Source organism: Cydia pomonella, chromosome 12 (genome assembly GCF_033807575.1).
Source record: "Cydia pomonella isolate Wapato2018A chromosome 12, ilCydPomo1, whole genome shotgun sequence".
Taxonomy (NCBI): domain Eukaryota; kingdom Metazoa; phylum Arthropoda; class Insecta; order Lepidoptera; family Tortricidae; genus Cydia; species Cydia pomonella.
The window spans coordinates 14911625-14934874 of NC_084714.1; the positions used below are offsets into that span (position 1 = coordinate 14911625).

The following is a 23250-nucleotide window of genomic DNA, read 5'->3' on the forward strand; positions in this document are numbered from 1 at the left end:
TCGGACTTACCTAGGCTTTATACATTATGCTCCCAACTACCAGCAGCAATAGACATACACATACTTTATGTACTTATATATTTTGTAATCATAGTAGAAAGCCATAGTTTCAATTAATATTTATGGAATATTGAAGCACTCACCGCTTCAACAGCTTTAGGTTGATTATGTGACGGATTCCATAAGCTCAGCTTCTCCGCCGTCCCAATCCGCTGCACCGGCTCGCTGTATGGTAGGGAAGATATCACCGCCAAACTGATTCCGACAATCACAAGCAACACTAGGCAACACACACATGTCTTGCTCGGTGTGTTTGTGCCCATCGTTCAGTCTCAAGTTCACAGATTTAATTTAATATCACCACTTAAACTTGATAACGCCTTTATAGCCTCAAGGTAATTAGACACTATTTAAATCTTCTGATTGTAGAATAATTGTTATACTGGTAATTACACTTAAGTTTCATTAATTGCCTTTCGCAATTTTATTGTCTAGCTGGGTATGCCTTGTAATTTTACCGCTTGATTAATATCTTTGCTTATTTATTTATAATAAATTTGATTTGCTTGATGTTCATGTATGCCATAAATGTCAATAAAAATAATAAAAATCAATAAGTATTCCTCTAATATAATGTTGTATATATGAATAGTAAAATTATTTCATAATTTTAGGATATATTAATACATATAACATTATATCAATGATGACGAAATATTTGGCGAAAATGTACTATACAAGGTGAACATACAATTTTAGTCTCTAAAGGACTTCGACGGGGAATAATGTTATTTATTATTTCAGAAGTTTTTTCTTTATTTCATTTTTTTTTGCATTTTTCATAGAAGTTTATCCCCGAATATTGAAATTGGTATAATATTTATGACCACCTATAAGAATTATACACTATTATTTTAATTACTTCAGGATTAACTTTGCTTACAATAACCCTTCAGTCTTTGTAAGCAAAGTTAATTATAGATTAAATATTGTATCTGTGTCTAAATCACGTTAATTAGGCATAAGATAACATTATGAGCTCCTTATTATTACCTATTCTGATAAAATGAGATAACACTGGCTTATTGAGAAACTAAAACAAAAGAAAATATAAAGGAGAAGATGAAAAGCGTCTTCCAAAAATTTATTTTACAAAGTTCTCTCTCTTATCTAGATTATCTGTCATATTTGTAGCTTGCTTTTACAATTCAACGTAAAACAGGTTAAATAGACTTGTTATTCCGAATTGCCTTACGATCGTCGTATGACCGACCGCAAAATTTGATCCTAAAGACAACAAAGATATATGATCTACCTGTAGGTACGATAGATAGCTCTCCGGCTATACCTAAACAATTATCTTTGCGGTTGTGTCATCACCTGAGGGCCTACCGCGAACTACGTCCAGTACGTCCTACGTGTTGCCTCTCTATCGCACTTGTACATTAGTATGTAAGTGTGACAGGGAGGCAACACGTCGAACGTCGTTCGCGGTAGGCCCCACGATCACCTTTTTCATGTTATTATTATCGTAATGTACTCGTAATAGCAGCAGAAATAATTGTTCTGAATGCGGTCGTCTGATAACTTTCTTTTTAACTTGTGGTTCTACGGAAACTGGTCATTGCGCTGGTTAAGCGCTTTGAATACACAGGCAACGGGTAAATAGCCCAGCCGTGTTGGTCGAGTCTGGTCGATCATTTGCGGTCACATAATTGTTTTGGACCACCCCCAATCTCGAAGCAATCAGCGGTTTGGTTTGTGAACGGATAGCCTGTTCAGTAGCCTTCTGATGATATTAGTTACCTAACGTGTGTAATGACGACGCTATACTAGTATGCTAATTATTAGCAACCTACCTGAAAATTTGTATTCAGTAATTATTTATTTTTGATTATTTATTAATTATATTTGACGATCATAATATGAATTCTTATGGATTGACATACTGCAATTTAAGCGACTGTCATCTGACTTTCCAACCCAGAGGGTAAACTAGGCCTTATTGGGGTTAGTTCGGTTTCCTCACGATGTTTTCCTACACCGAAAAGCGACTGGTAAATATCAAATGATATTTCGTATATAAGTTCCGGAAATCTAATTAATACGAGCCAGGGTTTGAACCCGCGACCTCCTATTGAAAGTCGTACGTCCTCACCGCTAGGCTACCAGCGCTCTTTACAACGTTTTACAGTACATACAGCCCTTTAAATTTTTGACATACTAGGTAGGCATGTAAAGGGCCTAATTACCGTAATAGGGCGGTAAAGTATCACCATATGTACCTACTGTAATAGTAAATTAAGATACAAGTGCGACAAATAGGTAATTCGCAAAGAGTGGCGATAAATTAAAACACGACCGAAGTGAGTGTTTTAAATCTACATGAGTTGCATATTACCTATTCGCACATGTATCGTACAGTTTTAATTTTCTTTTAATTTCGACATAGTTACGTAATGTGTGTGTAACTATCTATCGTAATAGTGCGGTAAAGTAGCACCATATGTACTGTAAAATATATTCAAACTACTGGTAACTGAAAGTATTTGAAATTTTAAAATGTGATTTCGCAGACCGAAGTGCATTTGACAGCTACATATAAGTTTTGATACCTACATAATTTGGGATTTTCCAGACACGACTTTCGGTATTATCTTCAATAATTTCTGAAATTTAATATTGTAATGACTATAATAGTTCCGTGTCTACAATTAATGCTATACTAGATAACAACTCGTTTAGATTAATTACGCTGCAACGTTCGGTACTAGGCGCTAAGCGTACCTCACACGCTTGTTACGCCTGATGGGCTCCTGGCCTTAATCAAGTCTGACGGACAAATTTGCATTACATATTTTAGTAGGCGCTTTAGTTGTTTCACATTTGCATACCTAACCACAATTTTAGTTCGAAATATTCATGATTTGATAGAAGAATATCTAATTTTCCCAGAATAATAAAAGGGCACCGCAAAATGTTTGACATTATTACACAATGGAATTTCCCAAGAAATATTATTATCTATGAGAATTGAGCTTTAAACACACCGCTATTTGATTTAGATAGTTAATTGAATTAAATATAAATATTGCTATATTCTAATAAAATAAAATTACTTACTTGTCTTTAATTTAATTTCTTATTTGAAGAATTTCATCAGATACAAGTTAATAATCGAGTAAATTTTATGTTATAGCATTTTAGCTACTTGTTAGGTAGGTATAGATATTGTATGTATGAACGGCACCAGTCATTGGACATTTAAGAGATTTTTTTTAAGTATTTTGATATTTTCTCGGCACCTGTAAGACTTCTACCACTTCATGCGTTAAAAGTTGAATGTTCTATTCGTTCTTTATGTTTTCAATGTATTTAATGAAAGATACTGCAATTGGTTTCAACATTATTAATAAATAAAAACTATATTTTTTTGCTCCAGTCATGGGATGTATGGCGCCATTAAAGAAAAAACAATAAAACATATAACTCTAGCAGCTCTATGGCTTTTGTTTATGGTAAAATGTTGCCAGTGTTTAAAAACTGATGACAAATACTTATTTTACAGGATTTGTCTATACCATCCCATTACTAGTGCCTGTTCCATTATAGGGGTGTTTACTATAGGTCACTGCGTGCACTAAAATTTGTATGGAGTATTCAAATTTCATTCATCTTATGCTCAAATGGCCAGCATTTAAATTAGTTCTCGAGTTTCACATTCAAACTGGACATTCCTGTTGAATCGCCATTCAAGATGTGAAACGAGCTGGAGTCGGTGCACTAAGTTTGCCAGGCTCACAAATGGAGGTACACAATTAGATACTTTCTATAGCTGACCGACACGGCAACTAGTGCTGGTGGTATTCGTAATTATGAGACCCATACTATTATAAGCTTGCCCATATTATATGCAGTGATGGAACTCGTTATCAATGGCAGAAACGATTAGTATAGGGAACTGGACAGCCTTCTAGCGGCATTTCATTGTGATAAAATCACTACGTACACTTATGTCTAATTGTAAATTATTAAAGGCTACATTTTTGTAGCTGTTGGCGTAAAATATAAATTTATTGACGTAGGATATGAAATAATACTCGAACCATCACATTAACTAGCTTGATGATAAATAGCATAGCGTCGTTACCAAAAATCTGAATATGTGCACGCTTGGAATTAATACCTTGTGTTTGTGTTATTTTGCTAGAGTCAGGCCAAGTTTCTGCTAGTTTGGATTTATAGCTAAGTTGGCAACGATTTTGATAGCCCAGCCTGTGCAAGGGTTAAGTAAACATCATAATTTCATAGATGTTTGACGTTCAAAATAACACTTGCACTGTGCGGGCTATCAAAATCGCTGCTAACTTATCTTGGTCTGATTCTAGGTAACTATTAGTCAATCGAAAATCGAGCAAATGTCAGAGGCCCTGGGTGTAAAATTATTCCATAGCGAAACGTGACGTACGCGTTTGCGTTAAGTCTCATTTTGTATGGCATTTAGAAACAGCGCGCCAAGCGGAACGTTTTGAAAACTCAAAATCCCATAGAAAATGAGACTTAACGCAAACGCGTACGTCACGTTTCGCTATCGGATAAATTTACGCTAAGGGTACAGGTCTGAAAGCGCAGCGTTAAAAGTTTTTGTGGCACAAACGAGTGTTTGAGAAAATTAAACATCGATAAATTTGCTGAGGTATGTCTAAGTCACTCATAGACTATGTGGTATTATATGATCTGTATTCATATTACTACGACCATAGGTCAACAGCCTGCCCTCTGACATCAGACAGGAAGCCAATAAACTGAAGTTTGGCAATAAGCTGCGTAGTTAACTAGTAAACTGCATAAAGTAATTATTGAGCCTACACATGATACTATAATAATTATATTTATAAGAGAGAAGAGACTGCACGATCCCACACCCACAGTCAAGCCGTGTAAACTGTTTTGTGGGACTCTGTTTTTGTATGAGCTGTATCTTTTTATGTTAATAATAATAAATAAATAAAAGACCTAACTTCTACTTGCTGTAAATTACCGACAAATTTCAAGAATGCAAAACAATTACGAATCAGTACATACTTTCTTTTTTATATATATTTAATACTTAAAAATAACAACGTAAACTATGGTTAGTATACAGTGCCAAACAAATAGAAAACTAGCAATATATCAAGAAAGATATCGAACGTGTATTTCGCGGTAGCTATTTTCTTATATCTACACTGTAAATAAATATCTGTAACGTTAAGTATTCTGCCGAGGTTTTCCCGAGGGTATACAGTATGGGGTTCTTCAAAAAAGGAGTGTACAGGTTTTTAAAGGGTCGGCAACGCGCATGTAACACTTGGAGTTGCAGGCGTCCATAGGCTACAGTGAGTGCTTACCATCAGGTGGGCCGTATACTTCTTTGCCACCGACGCGGTATTAAAAAAAAAATTACATCGATAACAGACATGTCGATATTTGATTTTGTCAATCACTTTATTTTGCCACGAAAACTTCTATGACTTATGATAACGCATTGACGTAGTTGTGATTAAATTAATTAAATCGTAACCAGAAAGTGGGTTAAAATTTGACTTGCTAGATTAAATTTAAAACAGACAGTCGCTAGTAGAAAGGTAATTAAAGCTGGAGATTTAATAGTAACAGATATATCAGCTAAGATAAGCTTCAGCGTTGTTACAATACAAAAGTATAATATGTACACTAAATTGCTCAAAATAAATAAATAAATTAGTTCGCCATCGGAATAAAACCTTACATAAAACGAAAACGAGTATCACCGTCACAGGAATATTAGCAAAAATTACAAGGCATCAATTTCCCGAGAATTCTATATATACATACGTACAAAATTATATGGGATATAGTTTCCTCGTCGTCATCTATTTTTCCATCACCTATTTTATTTCCTTAAATTAAATGAGTTTTACAAATGCAGATATCACCGTAGGTACTTCTTTTCCTATAATCACTATCACCGGTCCACCCTTTTTCACACCGCCTGAGGCATGGGTGCGAGCCTCGGCGTTTGTGTCCCAACTAAATCTTGGCAGCATCAGCTGTTGCCAACGTCGATAACTCCGGCGCCGGCCTGTCTGGGAACTGACCTCTTTGCGGAGCCAGTCTGGCTGCTGGGGAAATCTTTTTAGATAAAGCGTGTAGGTATTTTTTTTTCATTTGTTTCAACCCCTGCTGGAAAGCGTGTATTACTTGAAGTCCTAGCTGTATTTAGCTCCAGTCATGGGATGTATGGCGCCATTCGTTTTGAAAATAACAAATATCAATGAAAAAATATACTTAAGCATCTATTTGGCTCTTGTTTATGGTAAAATATTGCCAGCGATTAAAAATTGATGGTAAATACTTGTTTTACAGGATTTGTCTATCCCATCCCATTACTGGTGCCTGTTCCATTATAGAGGTGTTTCCTATATATTTGTCATTCTCACACCAGAGTGTAAATCTACAGGTGCAACTGAAATGCACTTATACTGATATCAAAAATAGGCGTACAGAATTTCCCAAAATAATAGAAATTAACAAGAAAAACACAACGCATAGGCGGCCTTTAATAATTAGGTAAAAAAAATTAAAACTAAATGTTGTTACGCAAAAAATAATTAAAAATTAAATTTTCCTTTAAACGCATTCACTGCCAGCAACCCGCCAGGCGGGCGCTCAGTCCGTAGTCGCTTTTCGCTACATAAGCATTTTCCCATGTTATCAGCTACGCTCGTAGGGCGTAGCACACGCTGGCACTGAATGTGTTAATGATCCTGTTAATTAACAAGATAATTTTTAAAGAAATGTCCTTGTATGGATATACCATAGTCATACCCTCTGAGACAGAAATCCCTTTACATAAATATTTAGAGTTGTATGACATCGACTGTACAGACAGTCGGGCGCCGCTTAGTCTGGCGACCTAAGTTAGTTCACATCTTCCTCCACAAACCATTTCAGGGAAACCAATATGTCTGATCTCAGATTAGGAATAATATCTACTTATCACGATGTCGAATAACACTAGACAAGCTCGCAGTTGGGATACTGGCTAGTGTTTAAGATAGTTGACCTCGTTATCCGGCAAATGCCGCACGGGTAACGCTTTTCCTGTTGCCACCCCGGATTAAGAATGGCTTACGTAAGGCTTATTGAGATTGTCATCGATTTTTGACGTCTGACCCGAGTTTTCCGTTAATTAAGTTTAGATGTGTTATTTCATGTCATTACTGAGAGGGAGAAATAAATATTTTCCTTCTAGTTTTCAATTCGACAACGCTTGGCCTTTGCTTGGCTTTGGCCCTCTGTCGAAAATTGAATACATTTGATGTGCCCCTCCCCCGCAAAAATCGGCAGACTGTTTTGTACAGCAAATTACAAACAAGGCGGCTCCAGATGTTAAATACTTCAAGCGAAAACGTCCAAAATACTGGGCCCTAGATTTTGTTTTTGCATTTTGTTTGAATAATTCCAACTATTGAGCGCCGAAGAGTTTTGAACAAACGATAGGATGTAATTTAGATGAAAAGATCCAACCCAAAAAATCTGTCAATAAAATTTGAACTTTCTGTCATTATCAAAAGCCATTCACTTAAATGTATATTTTCGAGGATGGATCCTTTTCGTTAAATTACGTCCTTCATGTTTTGTGTTGAATTAAGCGCCAGAGAAAGCAAAGCCTCCCCTGCAAGAGACAGATCGCTTATCATAAAGATAAGCCTCGTGATTATTTGATTCTATAGAATGAATGAGAATTTGGTGGTCAAAGGGTTACATTACATGGATCTGAAGTAAGTAACCGGAGTAGTACTAAGATGTCTGAAACACTGGCAGGGCTTTGGCAATCCCAAGTAGATGTCAATTGCTGAAAGAATGCCTGTGAAACCCCGGCAGGACTTTGGCAATCCCAAGGGGAAAAAAAAACCTATCGGCACACAACACTCAAAAGGCAACTAGCGTCTCTACAAAATTGTTAAAAACCGCAGTCTGATAAAATTCAACTCGAGTTACCTCTGGCAATGAGCAATAAGCATACTTCATAAAGTATTTGGCGAAAGCCTACCCACGCAAAAATACTTTACCCACACTTGGCTAGCGGAGCGTGTTTATCAAAATTTGCACGCATGTATAATTAATTACAAAAAGATTTCTTAATTCTGTTTAAGGTCACTTCATATAAACAAAACCTATGAGGTTTGCCATTGCCATTTTGGAGAGTGTATAAGTGAATCAAGATTAAAAAGGTTTACAAGACATTAAAACTAAATGCATTGTTCTGAAGACCGAAAATTAAGGCCATTTGTTAAGTATTTATTTATGAGGAAAATCGTTAACGGTCGTGTTTTCCTAGATTATCACGGGACTAGCCCAAAATTAAATCAGATATACCAACATCATGTAAAACTTTTATCCCAATCTCGTTAATCAACAAACCAACGCCTGTACCGTTTCCAAAACATTATATCGACTAAACATCATCCGCGTAACCACATGTTCCACGCGCTCGTCAACGTATCGAGTTAGCGGCGTCATAAGTCACGCTGCGTCGCGTCGCGTCATGATGACACGCGACACTTAAAACGTCAGCGTCACGCGTAGGGTTTTGTCGCGTGCGAGCGCCGCAGGCGACAGAAATAGACTGGGATATAGCTTGATTCCCACTAGGCCTTCCCTAAACACGAGTACTGTATGAAACCATCGTTGGATTGTGAATAGGAACGTAAATCACATGAATTATTTGGTGGCGAGCGCGTGCGGCTGTAACGAGATAAAAAATAATTGGTTTGAATCTCGACTTGTCAGTAAGGTGTGCCTGGAAGGAAGTTGTTAGTGATCAGGTGGACTATTTTGTTTGACCTGAAAGATAAATGAATCTTAAAAGTGTTCTTACTAACTATATTTTATTGACGGTACTTTATTGCACCAAAGGCACACTGAAGCGTTCAGAAGCAAGGTAAAATTGAAAAGTTAAGGAAAAATGGACTAATGAAAGTGCTCCATTTCTTAGGAAAAGTAACGCTTCTAGTCTCAAGATAGTTTCTCTTCAAATGTACGGCTGTTCTCTTATCAAAAAGAAATAAGAGTAAAGAAAACTCTTTACTATTCAATTTTCCACAAAGTGAGGTTAAAATAAAAAAAGTAAATCCTAAAAGACTTGTTAAAAGTCACACCCACCCTCAAGTCATTCAGAGAAACGTGTGAGAGTTTTTTCAACCGGTTTGCCATTCATCAGTTAGCAAAACATTGCAATCATTCTTGAAAAAAAATCGTTTTTCTTATGCACACGAGATAAAGATCAAAATGAGCCAATAGCTTAAATTTTGGTGGCACATATTATGTTTGCGCTTACTGTGCATAGCCTCGGGTAGAGAGCGTCTGAGTGTTTGTGGATACGTTTCGAAGCGATATCGTGAAACCTCATGGGGTTTCAGAACGTGTCGAACTTTGTTTGATATCATTCAGGCGTTGGCAGTGTAATGAGTGCGTTCGGAAATCACTCTCCGAGGCGACAAAGGGCTCGATGTTAACGAGCTTTCAAGGATAAGTATCATCGATATACTCAAGATGAACATTTTTAAGTGATGAATAATTTGAGAATTGGATTTAAATAAAAAGTTGTGAGTTTATAATTTTCCTTATTGTATTATAATTGTATTTTATGTTCTGGCAATTGTTATTTTTTATATATTTTAACAAATACGATATTTTAAAAATAGGAAATTGTAGACTGTTAACAAAGGGATGAGAGGCACAGGCACCTATTATTGATGAAATATTTTGGCGCTGGAGCGAAGTGACGAGAGTGCCAATATTTTGAGTCAAAATGGGTGCCTTTCACCCGAGTTAAACATTCTTCTTTTCAATTGGAATACAAGGAGAGTAAAATGCATAGTATGTTTTACGAGACATGATGAGTATGTATAGTATTTCTTGGCGCTTCTTTTAATAAAAAAATTGAGATACAAGAAGGAAAATATTAGAACGGGAATAATACAACATATCCATTTGGAACCGATTTTTTTGTCATTGTAAAAAAAAAGAAAATAACATAGTACTTCAAAAGTAAAACACCCTACGTATCACTTTTAACCCGCTTCATAGATAAACAATGAGCCACTTTTCGAGCATGATAAATGAAAATATATTTTTAAGACATGCATGTTCCATAACACTACCCGAGACCAAATATTGCTTGGAAAAATCCAAAATCATATTGCTTGCATACCCGGAGTAGCTGACCTAACTTCGAACAACGGTCCAGCAAATGCAAAAATGGTCAGATTTTCTGCAGTTGAATGTTCAAAAAAGCATTCGGAGTAGGAACCACCTCTTTTTGATATTCGGCGTTAAAATAATACGAGTCTATAGGTCTAAAAATATAATATTCGCGAATGGTTAATGAAGCACTTTTTGGTCCGTGTCATAGGCTGGTTTAAAATGCTCCACATTTTGCAACGAGGCATTCACATCAAATAAAAGCGACCCCCGAGGCTTGCCTTCAAAAGTCATCGTCAGTACTGCTGAATAGCTTCTGTGTACATAGAATTAATGTCGGAGTGGATTTTGAGAGCTACTTTTGGCTGTAAAAACCGAAATGGATCTAATACGTAAGAGTTGCATGGTTAATTAATTTTAATTATATATACCGTGTTTTTTCCGTTAATTTCAAGGGTGCATTCCTGAGCTTAAATTAAGTAACTTTCTGAAAGCCACTGGTATTATAATTAACTCCATTTCGGAGATAATCAATACTTGATTTTTATCTGATAAGGCCCTTCTGAGCGTGTACACTTGACTTAGGGCCTGTTTACATATTGATTAGTGTTTAGTACGAGTTTATACATTTGCTGCTAAACGTAAGTACTACGACATTGATATTGATGAACACGAAATGATATTGATATGGGTCTCTATTGTTTCCCATAAAGTTTTAAGTCATCATGTATTACTTGTCCGCATTTTCGTTAGCCATAATTTGTTTTTTCTCAGAAATGCGTAACTTTTCAGGAATGCCATAAAACACACCTAACCTAACCTATCTATAGGATAACATAAGGAAATTTCTGAAAAGTTAACGGTTTCAGAGTTATGACTAATGATAATATGACTATCAATACATTATGACTTTTGATAATTATGCGAAAGAAAGGGATCCGCATTGATATATCACAGTTTTCAATTCTTTGGTTGAGTTAAATGTAATACCAGTGTTATGTCAGATATTTGTCCATGAGTCAGGGATGCTTTCCATGTATTAAGTATTTGTATATTATATATATCGTTGTCTGAATACCCACAGCAAAAGCTTTCTTTAGTTTCCGTGGGACTTAGTCAATTAGTGCAAGAATATCCTTATGATAGTTATTTTTAAACTAAAAAAAAAAACGATAAATAACGATGCCATTTAATTTCCTTAAACGCACTTAGCGATACGCCGAAGTAAACGGAGTTCAATAAAAACACGGTGTATATGACTCTTTTTTGTGTCAGGAGACGGGTTTGCAAATGCCCGTAACACATACGTAAAAATTTAAAATAAAAAGTTTAAGATAGTAAATGGTATCTTGAAAACTTCGGCATTCAGGAAATTCAATCCAAAATCTCAAAGAGAAGATTTTCAAATACTTCCAGGTAAATTGAAGTTTCCAGTTTACTTAATTTTTGTATTACTAGCAGGATCAAATTTAAATGACAACAAACTAATAAATGAACCGTTAACTGTATTAAATCAACGATGGTACGATGGTATTTCAAGAATTAGGGAATTCAAATCATATAAACAACAATATGATTGTAAAACACCTAATAAGCATAAGAGATATATAGCACTATGCGTAGCACAGGACCAGCGAAAAATGAATTTTATTTACTTTATCCAGTCCCCTGTACTTCTTTTATATATTGTCAGCCAACGTCGAGGAAGCACAAGATGACTGCGGAGGCATTGTGCTAACTAAACACTAATCGCTATCTCTATAGCCTTTTTTCTACTCGTCGACTGTAATTGTTGAATTAAGGTTTCGTATACCAAGCTGTAATTGCGTACTTTACATGTATGGGCTCCCAACTCAACTGTAAGATTAATCTCGACATTCTGTAGTCAACTATAAAAAAAATTGACCAATCACGTGTCGCCGCGCTCTCATAGCAAAGACTAAACGGCGCGGGTCGCGAGGCGGGGTCGCGTGGAATGTCTTTTGTTTTACATTTTTGTCTTCTGAGTTACTTACCAATTTTCATTGATTATTTAGGTTTAATAGTATTTCATTGATTATTTAGGTTTAATACTAAACACTAATCAATGTGCAAACGGGTCATATTGTCATTACGATCTCTTGTCTTAAAAAACGTTTACAACTCCACTATGCCTTATAAGGGTACCCTTCCTCCCCTATTCTACTTCTTGCTCTAGGGCGGTCTATGTTACATTATCCACTTATTAACTTTGCCGACTGTAATAAAACTACTATCAGAAAACAATAATATCACGATTTATTACTTCCAGTACTTGTCATGAAAGTGGAATATTCTAGGGAATACCGTATTTATTACATATTGTTTTCGCAGTAGTTATGTCGTTATTATAATTAGACTACCTTCTGTTTGCGATTTCGTCTGCATATAAGCCGTTAAGCTACTTTTCATCCCTTCCGTATAATACTTTCCGCTAGTATTTTAATTGCAACACTCATTGCATCCCCTTAAACAATATACATATAATAAAATGAAAACTCAATTTATCGCACAGCGAAGATCGGATTAAGTTTTTTGGGTCTTAATTATTTTCGTTGTCTTGATTTTTGTCTCCAAAAAATGTGACGGAGTCTAGCTTTTTGATCCTCATCAAAACTTATAATAATAATAATAATAATTCAGCCTATATAAGTCCCACTGCTGGGCACAGGCCTCCTCTCATGTGCGAGAGGGCCTCATCAAAATTTAGTTTTTAATTTTTTTCATGGTAAATGTAATCTACAGCTAAAAATACATGCATTAGCACTCGTCTTTTTTATTTATTGTATAGAAATACAAGCGTGACAGAGTGGTCCAAAAGAAGACGGCGAAAAGATCTGTGTCCGTCAATTTCAAATATGTTACCCGCCGCCTTTTTTGAATTTTACGTTGCACCTTAATCTCTAGTCACTAGTGTCACTACACCTTATAAAACAAGGGCCCTGCCGCGCGTCTGTCCGTCTGTATGTTCGCGATAAACTCAAAACTACTAAGTAAACGGGTTTTCAACTATCAATAAAGTTAGTATTGAAGAAGGTTTAAATGTATAATACGTTAAGGTTTACCCGTGCGAAGCCGGGGCGGGTCGGTAGTTTATTATTATAGCATTAACATTATCGCTCAAACGTACCAGTATCCTAAAATACTGGAACAGTTATGCAATCGTGGTCTACAAGGAATTCTCCAGACGAAGTCCACCGTATAATCTAGGCTTAAACAAAAACAGTTCGGGGCACGCTCAATTTGCATACACTACGACCGCAATAAGACCTACACTCCCAAGAAACTTATTCGATACAATTTAGAGCTTTAGCATAACTGCTTACAGTTTGATATGCAAAACTGGGCCTTGCGCTTGCAAGTTTGCGTATAAACTTGGACGAGTTTCACCTGAAAACTTAGTAGACAGTCACCTAGGTGCAGCAGAACCGGCAAGAAAAACAACAGAGTTAGTGGCTCAAGCTCTGTAACACAGTGATAGTTGGGAAGTTGCGTCTTGTTAGAACTTACAGTTGGTCTAACCAGCCTAATAGTTAACTATGTTTATTAGGGATCAAGAAGTTTAAATATTGTTGATTGAATCTTGGGGTTATATTTGGTGTCGTAACGCTTTTTAGTCTGAATTCTGATGTATCGATAGACCAAATGCGTTTTAGACCTAATGCGGATCGGTTCAACAGAAATTAAGGCATAAAGATAATTAGGCTAAGGAATCGACATAGGTAAAAAAACATTTTAGGCACGCGGAGACCAAAGGAGTTTAATTCCAAATAAATTAGTATAATAAGTAGAAGCGAATGGGATTTTAGGTTGATTATTAATATTTTTTTGAGTTAAATTAATAAATAGATAATATATTATAGGACATTATTACACAAATTGACTAAGCGCCACAGTAAGCTCACGAAGGCTTGTGTTGTGGGTACTCAGACAACGATATATAAATACTTAAATACATACATATATAGAATATAAAACATCCAAGACTTAGGAATAAAATCCGTGCTCATCACACAAATAAATGCCCTTACCAGGATTTGAACCCGGGACCATCGGCTTCATAGGCAGGGTTACTACCCACTAGACAGGATGGTTGTCTAAGTTAAACTAGTTAGACCTTAATATATTGAAATAAATAAAACCTCCACTGAAAAACAATCAAATGAGTCTCAGTTATAAAGAAAGCATATTTACGATCAAGATGTAACCTCACACTCAAAACTTTAAAATGATGTAGGTAGGTATGTATACGAAATTAAGTACCCTTTTGTTTAAAAAATAAGTAAAGGAATTTTTGGATGTTGTTAACGATACGTAAAAAAATAGTTTTATTGTTAATTACTTCATAATGTAATGCAATCTACAACTTATTTGGCCTACTAGCCTGAAGGCGGTTTTAAACTAGCATTTTATACGAGCGTACGCCCTACGAAAACGTAAGCTCGTAAAAACCAAATGTAGGGGAATGTGACGCGCGTATAAGCTCGTACCGCCGCAACGCCCGTAATACGCGTGTAAAAATACGCATAGTCTGAAACCGCCCTTAAAACTCGTATCGCCTCGTCACACAATAGAAAAGCATTTACCATTTCCATCATATAATATGCATTTAAAATCGGATTCCATTGTTTACTTATGTTCATGCAAAAGACTAAACGTTTGAATATTTTAAACCAATTCTCAAACCCGAAGATAAAACTTGGATAAATATGTCAAGCACGGCCGAATTGTATTCAATTTTCTTGGGCCCAAAATTTGTGTGACAGAATTTTGTTTATCTGCCCCCAGTAAAAGCGGCTTTGTCAACACAGACGCACGATAAACGAGACAAAAAACGTAACATAAAGGGATAGGGGCACACGAATATTTGCGATGCCTCTTGGTGAAAGATAGTGTTATCTTGGTATTTATTGTTTTGGTATCTGCCCAAGACAATAAACACGAACAATTTTATTTTAACTAGCAATCCGCACAATTTAAGTTGTCATTTGGATGTCACCTATAACAGTGAAGATTACATTTGCAGCAGCGCTAATAGATAGTATTAAAGACCTTATAACACATGTTCGCATGCACAGAACCGCGTCACTATTGCATATCAGTTAATAAAAATTTAGCCCACTTATTTATGTAAAAAGCATTTTGTGTCATGTGGTTGATAAGTTGTCAGACTATTATTACGTAGGTATTATCAACGAATACTAAGTATTATATTACAAATAATGAAAGCTAAAATTGTTGCCACTTTTTTAACAATTAGTTTTATATTTGTAAAGTTAATACAATGAATTATACAAAATCTCGGGAGCTCGCAAAAATTCTGGCTTTCATTGAATTAATTAAAGATAATGAGGTTTCGAAGAACATTTTTAATATCCACGGCTTCGGACCTAATTATTTCAAAGTAGGTGAATTAATCATTCAAATAAAGTTTTAGAATTATTAATTTTAACAGAAGAATTAGCATTTTATTTAAGTTTGAATAACCTCGGGCGGCAAAAAAGCCAAATGTACCCTGATGTAAATTTCACAGGTGTCCAGGAAGTCAAATTCTGGCTAACTTCCGGTATATTTAGCTCTCCGTAATTTTTTTCAAAATGTTGTTTGTCGCTAAAAAGGATAATAAAATTCAACTTACGTGAAAAGCACCCCGAATAAGCGGTCCTGCCTGCCCCACATACAACGTAGACGCCGAATCAAATATCAACTCCAACGGATTCCTCTTCACAGGCACGGTATCAAACTCGTGACAATTCAGATACAACGTCACATTCTCCGTAGTAACCTTCAATCCAAACCGACTCCATTTCTTAGAGAACGAGGGTATAGCGAACGATACAATTGTCTGCGAGAGGGCATAGATATTTGCATCGGTGTATAAAAGGGATATATTTGTGAGATCTCTCCCCGACGGGATCAACTGTACTCCCAATTGGACTACCGTCTCTAAAGGATTTACGACAGAGAATAGAAAGCCGCCATTCTCGGTGGCGGGTCGGACTGTGGCTGTTATGGAGAATTCTGGGTACAGTTTCTCAGGCATGAAGAGGCGGTAGGGTGATTTAATGTCGGAGCCGGGTTTAAGGCCGTACGCTGGGAATCCATCCAGGCCTTCGTCGAAGTATTGAGTCTTAGGGTTGCTGAAGGGCACGCCGATCGCGTGGAGTAAGTCATATTCCGGTACTTCTGAAATGAGACATAATTGCCTTCGTCAATTTTTATATATAAAAATGTACTGTGTATCATAAGATTCTGAATTAATAGATAAGTATTGGTGTACCGTATCTATATGATATGGATGTTTGTTATGTGAGGTATACAATACAATACTCTTTATTGCACACCTCTATAATACATATTTTTGGGATAAAATAATTTAGAAGTTATATGACAACCAGACGTCGGATTTTTGGAGGTGAAATTAAATAATAGGTCAATTATAGATGCTTCTTCCATCAACTGCCGAGATAATTGACCCCCTCTGCAAACAAATTGATATGCAGGGGGGAAGGTTTACTTTGCAGTTGACTGTACTAGTGATCGCTTCTAGCTTTGTTTGGAAGTGTAATCACAAATCGATATGGATTCTCAGTGACTAGAAATTGAAACATTGGAATTTCTTTGATCTGCCCTGTCTCTTTTGTTCCAGCACTCCTAATAGCAGGGATGACAGTGTAAGAAAAGCTGGTCAAGTCAGTGGGCACCAAGTACTTAGTAAATAAAACTAGTATTGATCGATGGAGCAACGACCGTCAGGGCTGGTGCAATTTGCATTTTAAAACAGTCTTCCTGCCCGTCGCAGTTAGTGTAATTTGGATAAGTATTGTATATATAAACAACTGTCTCCGACTCTGGCAACTTTGTAAACATTGTTGATACTGAGTGTATAGATTTTTATTCAGAGATATTGTTTAATTGTTTCGTATATTGCAAGTTAATAGTGTAAAATATTTATTTTCCTTTTTTATTGTGGATCGTACCACATTACAATCTATAAATTGTATATACAGATGTCAATCACAATGAAAAAATCAACAATGATCAACTCTGTTCAACGTGGGACTGGAACCCACATCTTTGGATTACCGGTCCAATGCATTACCAATTGCGTCAGCTGACCATCGCTCATTCACTGCGAATTTAACCATTGCAACTGTGACAACATCACTAGCGATATCTGTACTTTAAGGTTTACAACCTTAATGAACTCTGAAGACATGCGTTAGCGCATGACTTGCCTCCCAACCACACACCACATGGTTGTGTTAAGCCGGCTCGAGAGATAGCGTTGTTATTAACTTAAATGAAAAATATTTATTTTCCTCATCATTCTTTTGCTCATTGTTGATTTTTTCATTATGATTGACATCTGTATATACAATTTATAAGTTTATAGTGACTGATATTTTATAGATCAGATAGCCTTAAATTGCGACGAAGCAGCGTTATATGCAGCGTAGGAAGGCGTCAAAATCCTAAGGAATCTATAGAAGGCAGCGAACAAATGGCTGTGAAGCCTAGGGATCATTAAATAAAATATTAGCAATTTCATACTAAGGGGCTAGTAGTGTTTCTAAGTTTAGGTGTAAGTTACAAAACTTACGTGTTCGCTAGTTACAGAGTTAGCTGAAGACTAACTAGCGCTAACGTAAAGACTAACTAACCATCCAAGATTGAAAGTTAGGGAGCCAAAGTAACCGTTGGCTACAATATTAACATGGCCAATATTCGAAGTGCAAGCTAATTGCCTGCATTATTACTTGCGATGTTCCTCGTCTATGCAGAAACAATGCGGTAAATATAGCAAATAAGCTAGGTACACCATTTACAATATTAATATTACTAACATTATTTATATTGCCTACAATATCAAATGCCAAACGCAAAAGTCAGATAATATTTTATGCCACCCTGAAGGCCAGGAAGAAATTAGAAATTTTTGTTTAAGAACTTGACTTAGTATAAGAAACTAAAATTAAGTACACGTAGGTAAATTAATTAAGTCATTCGCAGCACTTTGTGATTTTTTTTCTAGGCCATTGAATCAACGTCAGCAACGAACAATTCTACATGCAAAACCTCTTCAGTGTAAATCTCCGTCGTTCTTTATTCTGTACGGATTCGATTTACCCCGATATGGTAGGCAAGCCGTCTTTTCAGTTATTCACCGCTCTAAATTGGGCCCAGCAAGTTTCCTGCGGATAAGCCTATTCTAGTTTGAAGATACATATTACGGCTGACGTTGCATGCAGGTTGACCCAATATTTGACGTTCAGAAACATCGTTGTATTGTAAAACCATAGACAATATAAATCAATAAGTAATATTTGGGGACAATCTTACACAGATCGACCTAGCTCCAAACTAAGCAAAGCTTATACTATCGGTACTAGGCGACGATATATATATTTAGTATATCGTCCGTTAGTGGTCGTTGTTAAAAAACAGAACTGATATCTAACACTATCTCATAATAGCCAACCTTTTTATAAGTGCTTATCAGACGTTATCTCTTACAAATTTAGTGTTATAAAATGTAATGTTCTTATGTCGTTCCCAATATCATACATTTCAAGTAAACCAAATAATATAAATATTGTATCAAAACTTATAAACTAAACTAAATTATAACCATCGAAATTAATCTAACGTAACGGTAATAACAAAAAAATCGACATTCGAAGTTTTATAATACCTTAATTATCACTATATTATAAAACCATATTTGGGACATCACTACACTACTGGTGTTTTTTTTAGGAAAACTTGAGTTTAAGCAGATATAACAAAACACGTGTACATGATTTTTTTCTGCTCTCAAACATATACTCAAACAAGCCATTAACTAGCAAGTTGCTTGAGCATCACTTTCTATAGGAGTTAGAAGATTTAGTAACTTTTTAGTACTTTGGAGGACAATTTCTCCCAATAGGTTGAGTTTGGGCAGCTAAAAAAAAATACGTGTCCGTTATTTTAGACTACTCTATAACATATATCAAAATGAATCAAATCGGAGTCGGACAGTTGGGTACCCTTCCTTGTTAGCTCTTTTTTTCGCTCAGCCGCATCCGCCGCTGCACCCGGTGAGACGGAAGTGCCATGAAGATGGGACGGGGCTAGTGTATACACGCATGTAGCGTCCCACACCAACACCCGTCCCATCTCCCACGGAATCAATGACATTCCGTCCGGCCTTTTACCATCGTCCCTGAGGACGCCGGAGGGAAGACGTTATTACATCGCAACATACATTGTACTTGTAACTTACTTGCGACTTATTAGTTGCAAGTAAGTTACAAGTACAATGTATTTAAAGGATCTGTGAAGTGCACGATTAGGAACTATCCATTTAACTATTGTTACTACGTTTAACCACCGGCACAAAGAACCAGTATTTTACGTCATGGGTTGTTGCTAAGGCGTTTGGTAAGGCGTATCTATAAAGTAATAATAACTCAATGGAACTACCATTATTTACTCATACACTCATTGTGTAAAAATGTAAACATCAGGAATTCGAAAACTCAATCGTAACACCAATAAACCAGTAAAAAAATATCTTTACGTCATCGATTGTTGCATGATTTCTGGTAAGCAAGCAGTACTTACGACTTAAATATTGTCAATTAGGGTCAAAATCAACCAAATCTGTTTACAAAAATGTTTGCATGGAAGTGTTTGTCAAATCGAGCAGCCTTACCGTTTGGATATTTAGAGGAACCGAACAATCCATCATTAGCCGCCGTGAGCGCCGAGAGAAGAGCGATCGGTAGCGTTTGACACCTGAAAACAAGGATAACACGTTCTTGAAACATATCATAGTACAAAAATACAGATGATAATAAAATAAATAAACAGCAAACTCCTTAAACTAGATATAGTTAAACCTCAAATGGTACACATGTATTAAGTTTTTACCATACGGAGAAATTGGCACTGAGTTAATGTTACGGTCTAAAAATAGTGTGTCTTGACATTTTACTCGCATATTGTAGCTCGTTTCACATTGATAAATGATCAAAGTGTGCAAACGAACCAATTCAGCAAGCAAAACAAACTTGAACCCGCCACGGAGAGGCGTCGCATTTTCAATTAGATCCATGTAGTGATGTCCCAAATATGGCATTTTTATTTATTTATATAAAGGCAATACTGAAAGTTCTTAGAAAGGTCCACTAAAAAAGGATCATGACAACAAAAAGAGGTACGCGTTTTATTAAAATATAACTTTTTTAGGTACAGTAAGCAATTAAACAATTTTACGTCGAGCGTTATTCCAATTTCGACCCTAGATTTCTTTCGTGTCATGATTTTAATAAACAATTTACAATGTGGGATCGGCTAACACCAAAGTTACAATAAGCTTCATTTATATTTTTATAATGAAGCCTAGTTTTTGTAAGGCTGTTTACACCACTTAGAATTTCGAATTCAATCGATATTTTAGTTTATTAGCATGATTTTAAAGGAGCAATGTCACTTAACAGATACGTCAAAAGTTTAAATCGCAGTTAAAGTACGCGTGGTCAGCGGTTGCAGCATGGTTGCATTTTTATCGCTTGCCACTCTGCTTGTCACTTTCGCACTTACATACTTGTTAGAACATGACAGGCATGGTGCCACAGCCGCAGAAAAAGTTAAAGCACGTATAAAGAGTGACAGCGTAATTACTACAGTTTTCTCTATTCTTAAATATTTCAGCTGCTTGTCCCACGTACTTTACAAGTAGCTAACTAATTCAATAATATATAGAAACAGATATTATATACTAATGAAAAAATCAACCGAGGCCTCAAAACGGATTTAAACCGTCGTCTGCAGCAGCATTTGCGGCTTACGCCATGTCCTGGACCATATGACACTGTCACCGATGTATTGATTTATGCAAAAAAGAAATTGTATGTTTTTTTAGGGGACTGCCTACATATTAAAAAATATACTTATCTAGGTTAACTAGTTAAAGTTCAGATGATTCTGCTTTAAACGAAAAAGATTGAGATAAGTTTATTATGTGGCCTGTCCTATAGATTCGAGACTGCCAATATGTTGATTTGTTCTAATGATTTAAGCATACCAATATTCCAGAATGTTCACAAGATTGTGACAGAAATGTTTCCAGAAGTCATATTTCCGCCCGAGAAATATTACGGAGAAAGGAACATCACTAGAGATCCATGTCGAGTTTGGACTGCAGCGGGGAAGGAAAAAAATATCGATTTGCAATTCAGATGGAATCGTGTTGGGGACCGTGAAAAGAGCATTAATTGACACGAATATTGGATATTTTAGCGCAATCAGTTTTGTATGAAGGCCGTTCATTTTGTGAACGTGCATTGATTACAAATGGATTATAATTAAACGGATCCGTTGGGTGTGTCGGGGCATTAATATAGGCAAGACTTTTGTTCGTTTCGTTGTTACATTGATTACCATATTGGATGCTAAATCTTGGGATTTAGATTGGGTTTCGAAAAAGGTATTTAATAAACATATAAATCATTTAAAGAAGAACATTGTTATACCTTGATAAAATCGAACTATACACTAAATTGTACTTGTAGTTATTCTAGATGAACAGTAAATGCAATGCTCGCAACTATTAGACAGGTTGATTTTATAGGGTCTGACCAAACTATAGAGGAGGGTCGAGGGGGCGAATGTGTCATACTGAACAACTTTTACTATGGGCCCAACCTCGACAAGTCTACAGTCGACAAAATTGTTGGCCCTCCCATAGAAAACATCGTTACACTAGTCGCCGAAATATATGAATCATGTAATTTTTTTGACGTTTCAGATAAGTATATTCACCTATGGTTTATGAATTTATTTCTCCAATAGTACATTACTATAGTGGACGGGAAACGAAGGGTTGCAGGACAAGTAGATATAGACGGCCGAGCGTAGCGAGGACGATAGGGAGACGCGGCCGGCAACCCCGGTTCCCGCCGAGATTTGTATAGTGCTTTTCTCAAACTTGATGATGATGATGATTGTTTCATGTCTTAATGTGATAGGTTATTCCGTGCGTGGGGTATTGAAGGGGAACAAAAACGTAATTATTTTGGCGCTATCACGCACGCCATTACCCTTTTCTTCTTTTTTTTCTTTTTTGCGTTTTTTAAATGATAATGAATGAAAATGATATTTGAAATAGTATTTAACAAACACGAAAAAGAAAAATAAAAATATAAAGACAAAAAAATGAAGAAAAGCATACTGGCAGAATTTTGCTTATAGGTTTTTTACGGTTGAATGCCATTATTTGACGTTTAAAAACAAAAGAAGGTTGCCTTACAGGCCTAGGTGTGTAAGGCTGTATAAAATTCCTTTACATATCATCTTCACTCATCGCACCTGAGTGTAGTATTCCCGGACCTAATTTGAAGTAAGTCATGTCAACATTTCATTACAAGTTTGAGAAAAAGAATATTACAATTCACTTACATAGATAAATACAAACAATCATAATATACATTATTTACATAGTGCACGAATAGTATAAAGGATATTCTAAAACAAAACAACTTATTTATTTTTGTAAGAAAAAAGTGGGTACATAGTGTGAATCGGCAACTGGTAAGCCAAGTACTTATTGATAACACGCTTTGAAAGAAGCAGCCCTGCTGTTTGTTACGCTCAAAGGGGTAAAATAACGAGGTTCTGGAGGCCTATACGAATTTCCAAGATTATAATTTAACTTGATATTGATCTGACATATTAGCACGTATTTTGTGTGCGTATTCACACGCGCAAGATGCACTGCGCTTAGCATCACCGTCAAACATTTCAAATTAAGTAAAGATTTTTAAAATTCGAATAACCCTTCAGGCTTAAATGTATTTGTATTAACTGTAGGAAAACCTTGGTATAAATGAAACTCATCAATAACTTTTTGTTTGTATTCAGTTGAAATTATGGTCCGAGTTCCCTCACGCTATTTCCACATTCCATTTAATATTAAAGTTTTGCTATCATTCAGGAAATACATGAAACATTTCA

At 36.0% G+C, this 23250-nt stretch overlaps 1 protein-coding gene across 6 annotated transcripts in view; it reads right to left on the reverse strand.

Moving 5' to 3' along the window:
- The window catches only part of LOC133523699 (collagen alpha-1(IX) chain-like), a 217685-nt gene that overhangs the window by 71252 nt on the left and 123183 nt on the right, over positions 1–23250 (reverse strand). For all 6 annotated transcript variants that reach the window (XM_061859382.1, XM_061859381.1, XM_061859379.1 and 3 more), the window contains exons 2-3: positions 19949–20031; positions 15887–16434 (exon numbers count right to left, since the gene is read on the reverse strand). In XM_061859382.1, coding sequence (XP_061715366.1) covers positions 15887–16434; positions 19949–20031 — 631 coding nt within the window. The remainder of the gene's footprint in view (positions 1–15886; positions 16435–19948; positions 20032–23250) is intronic.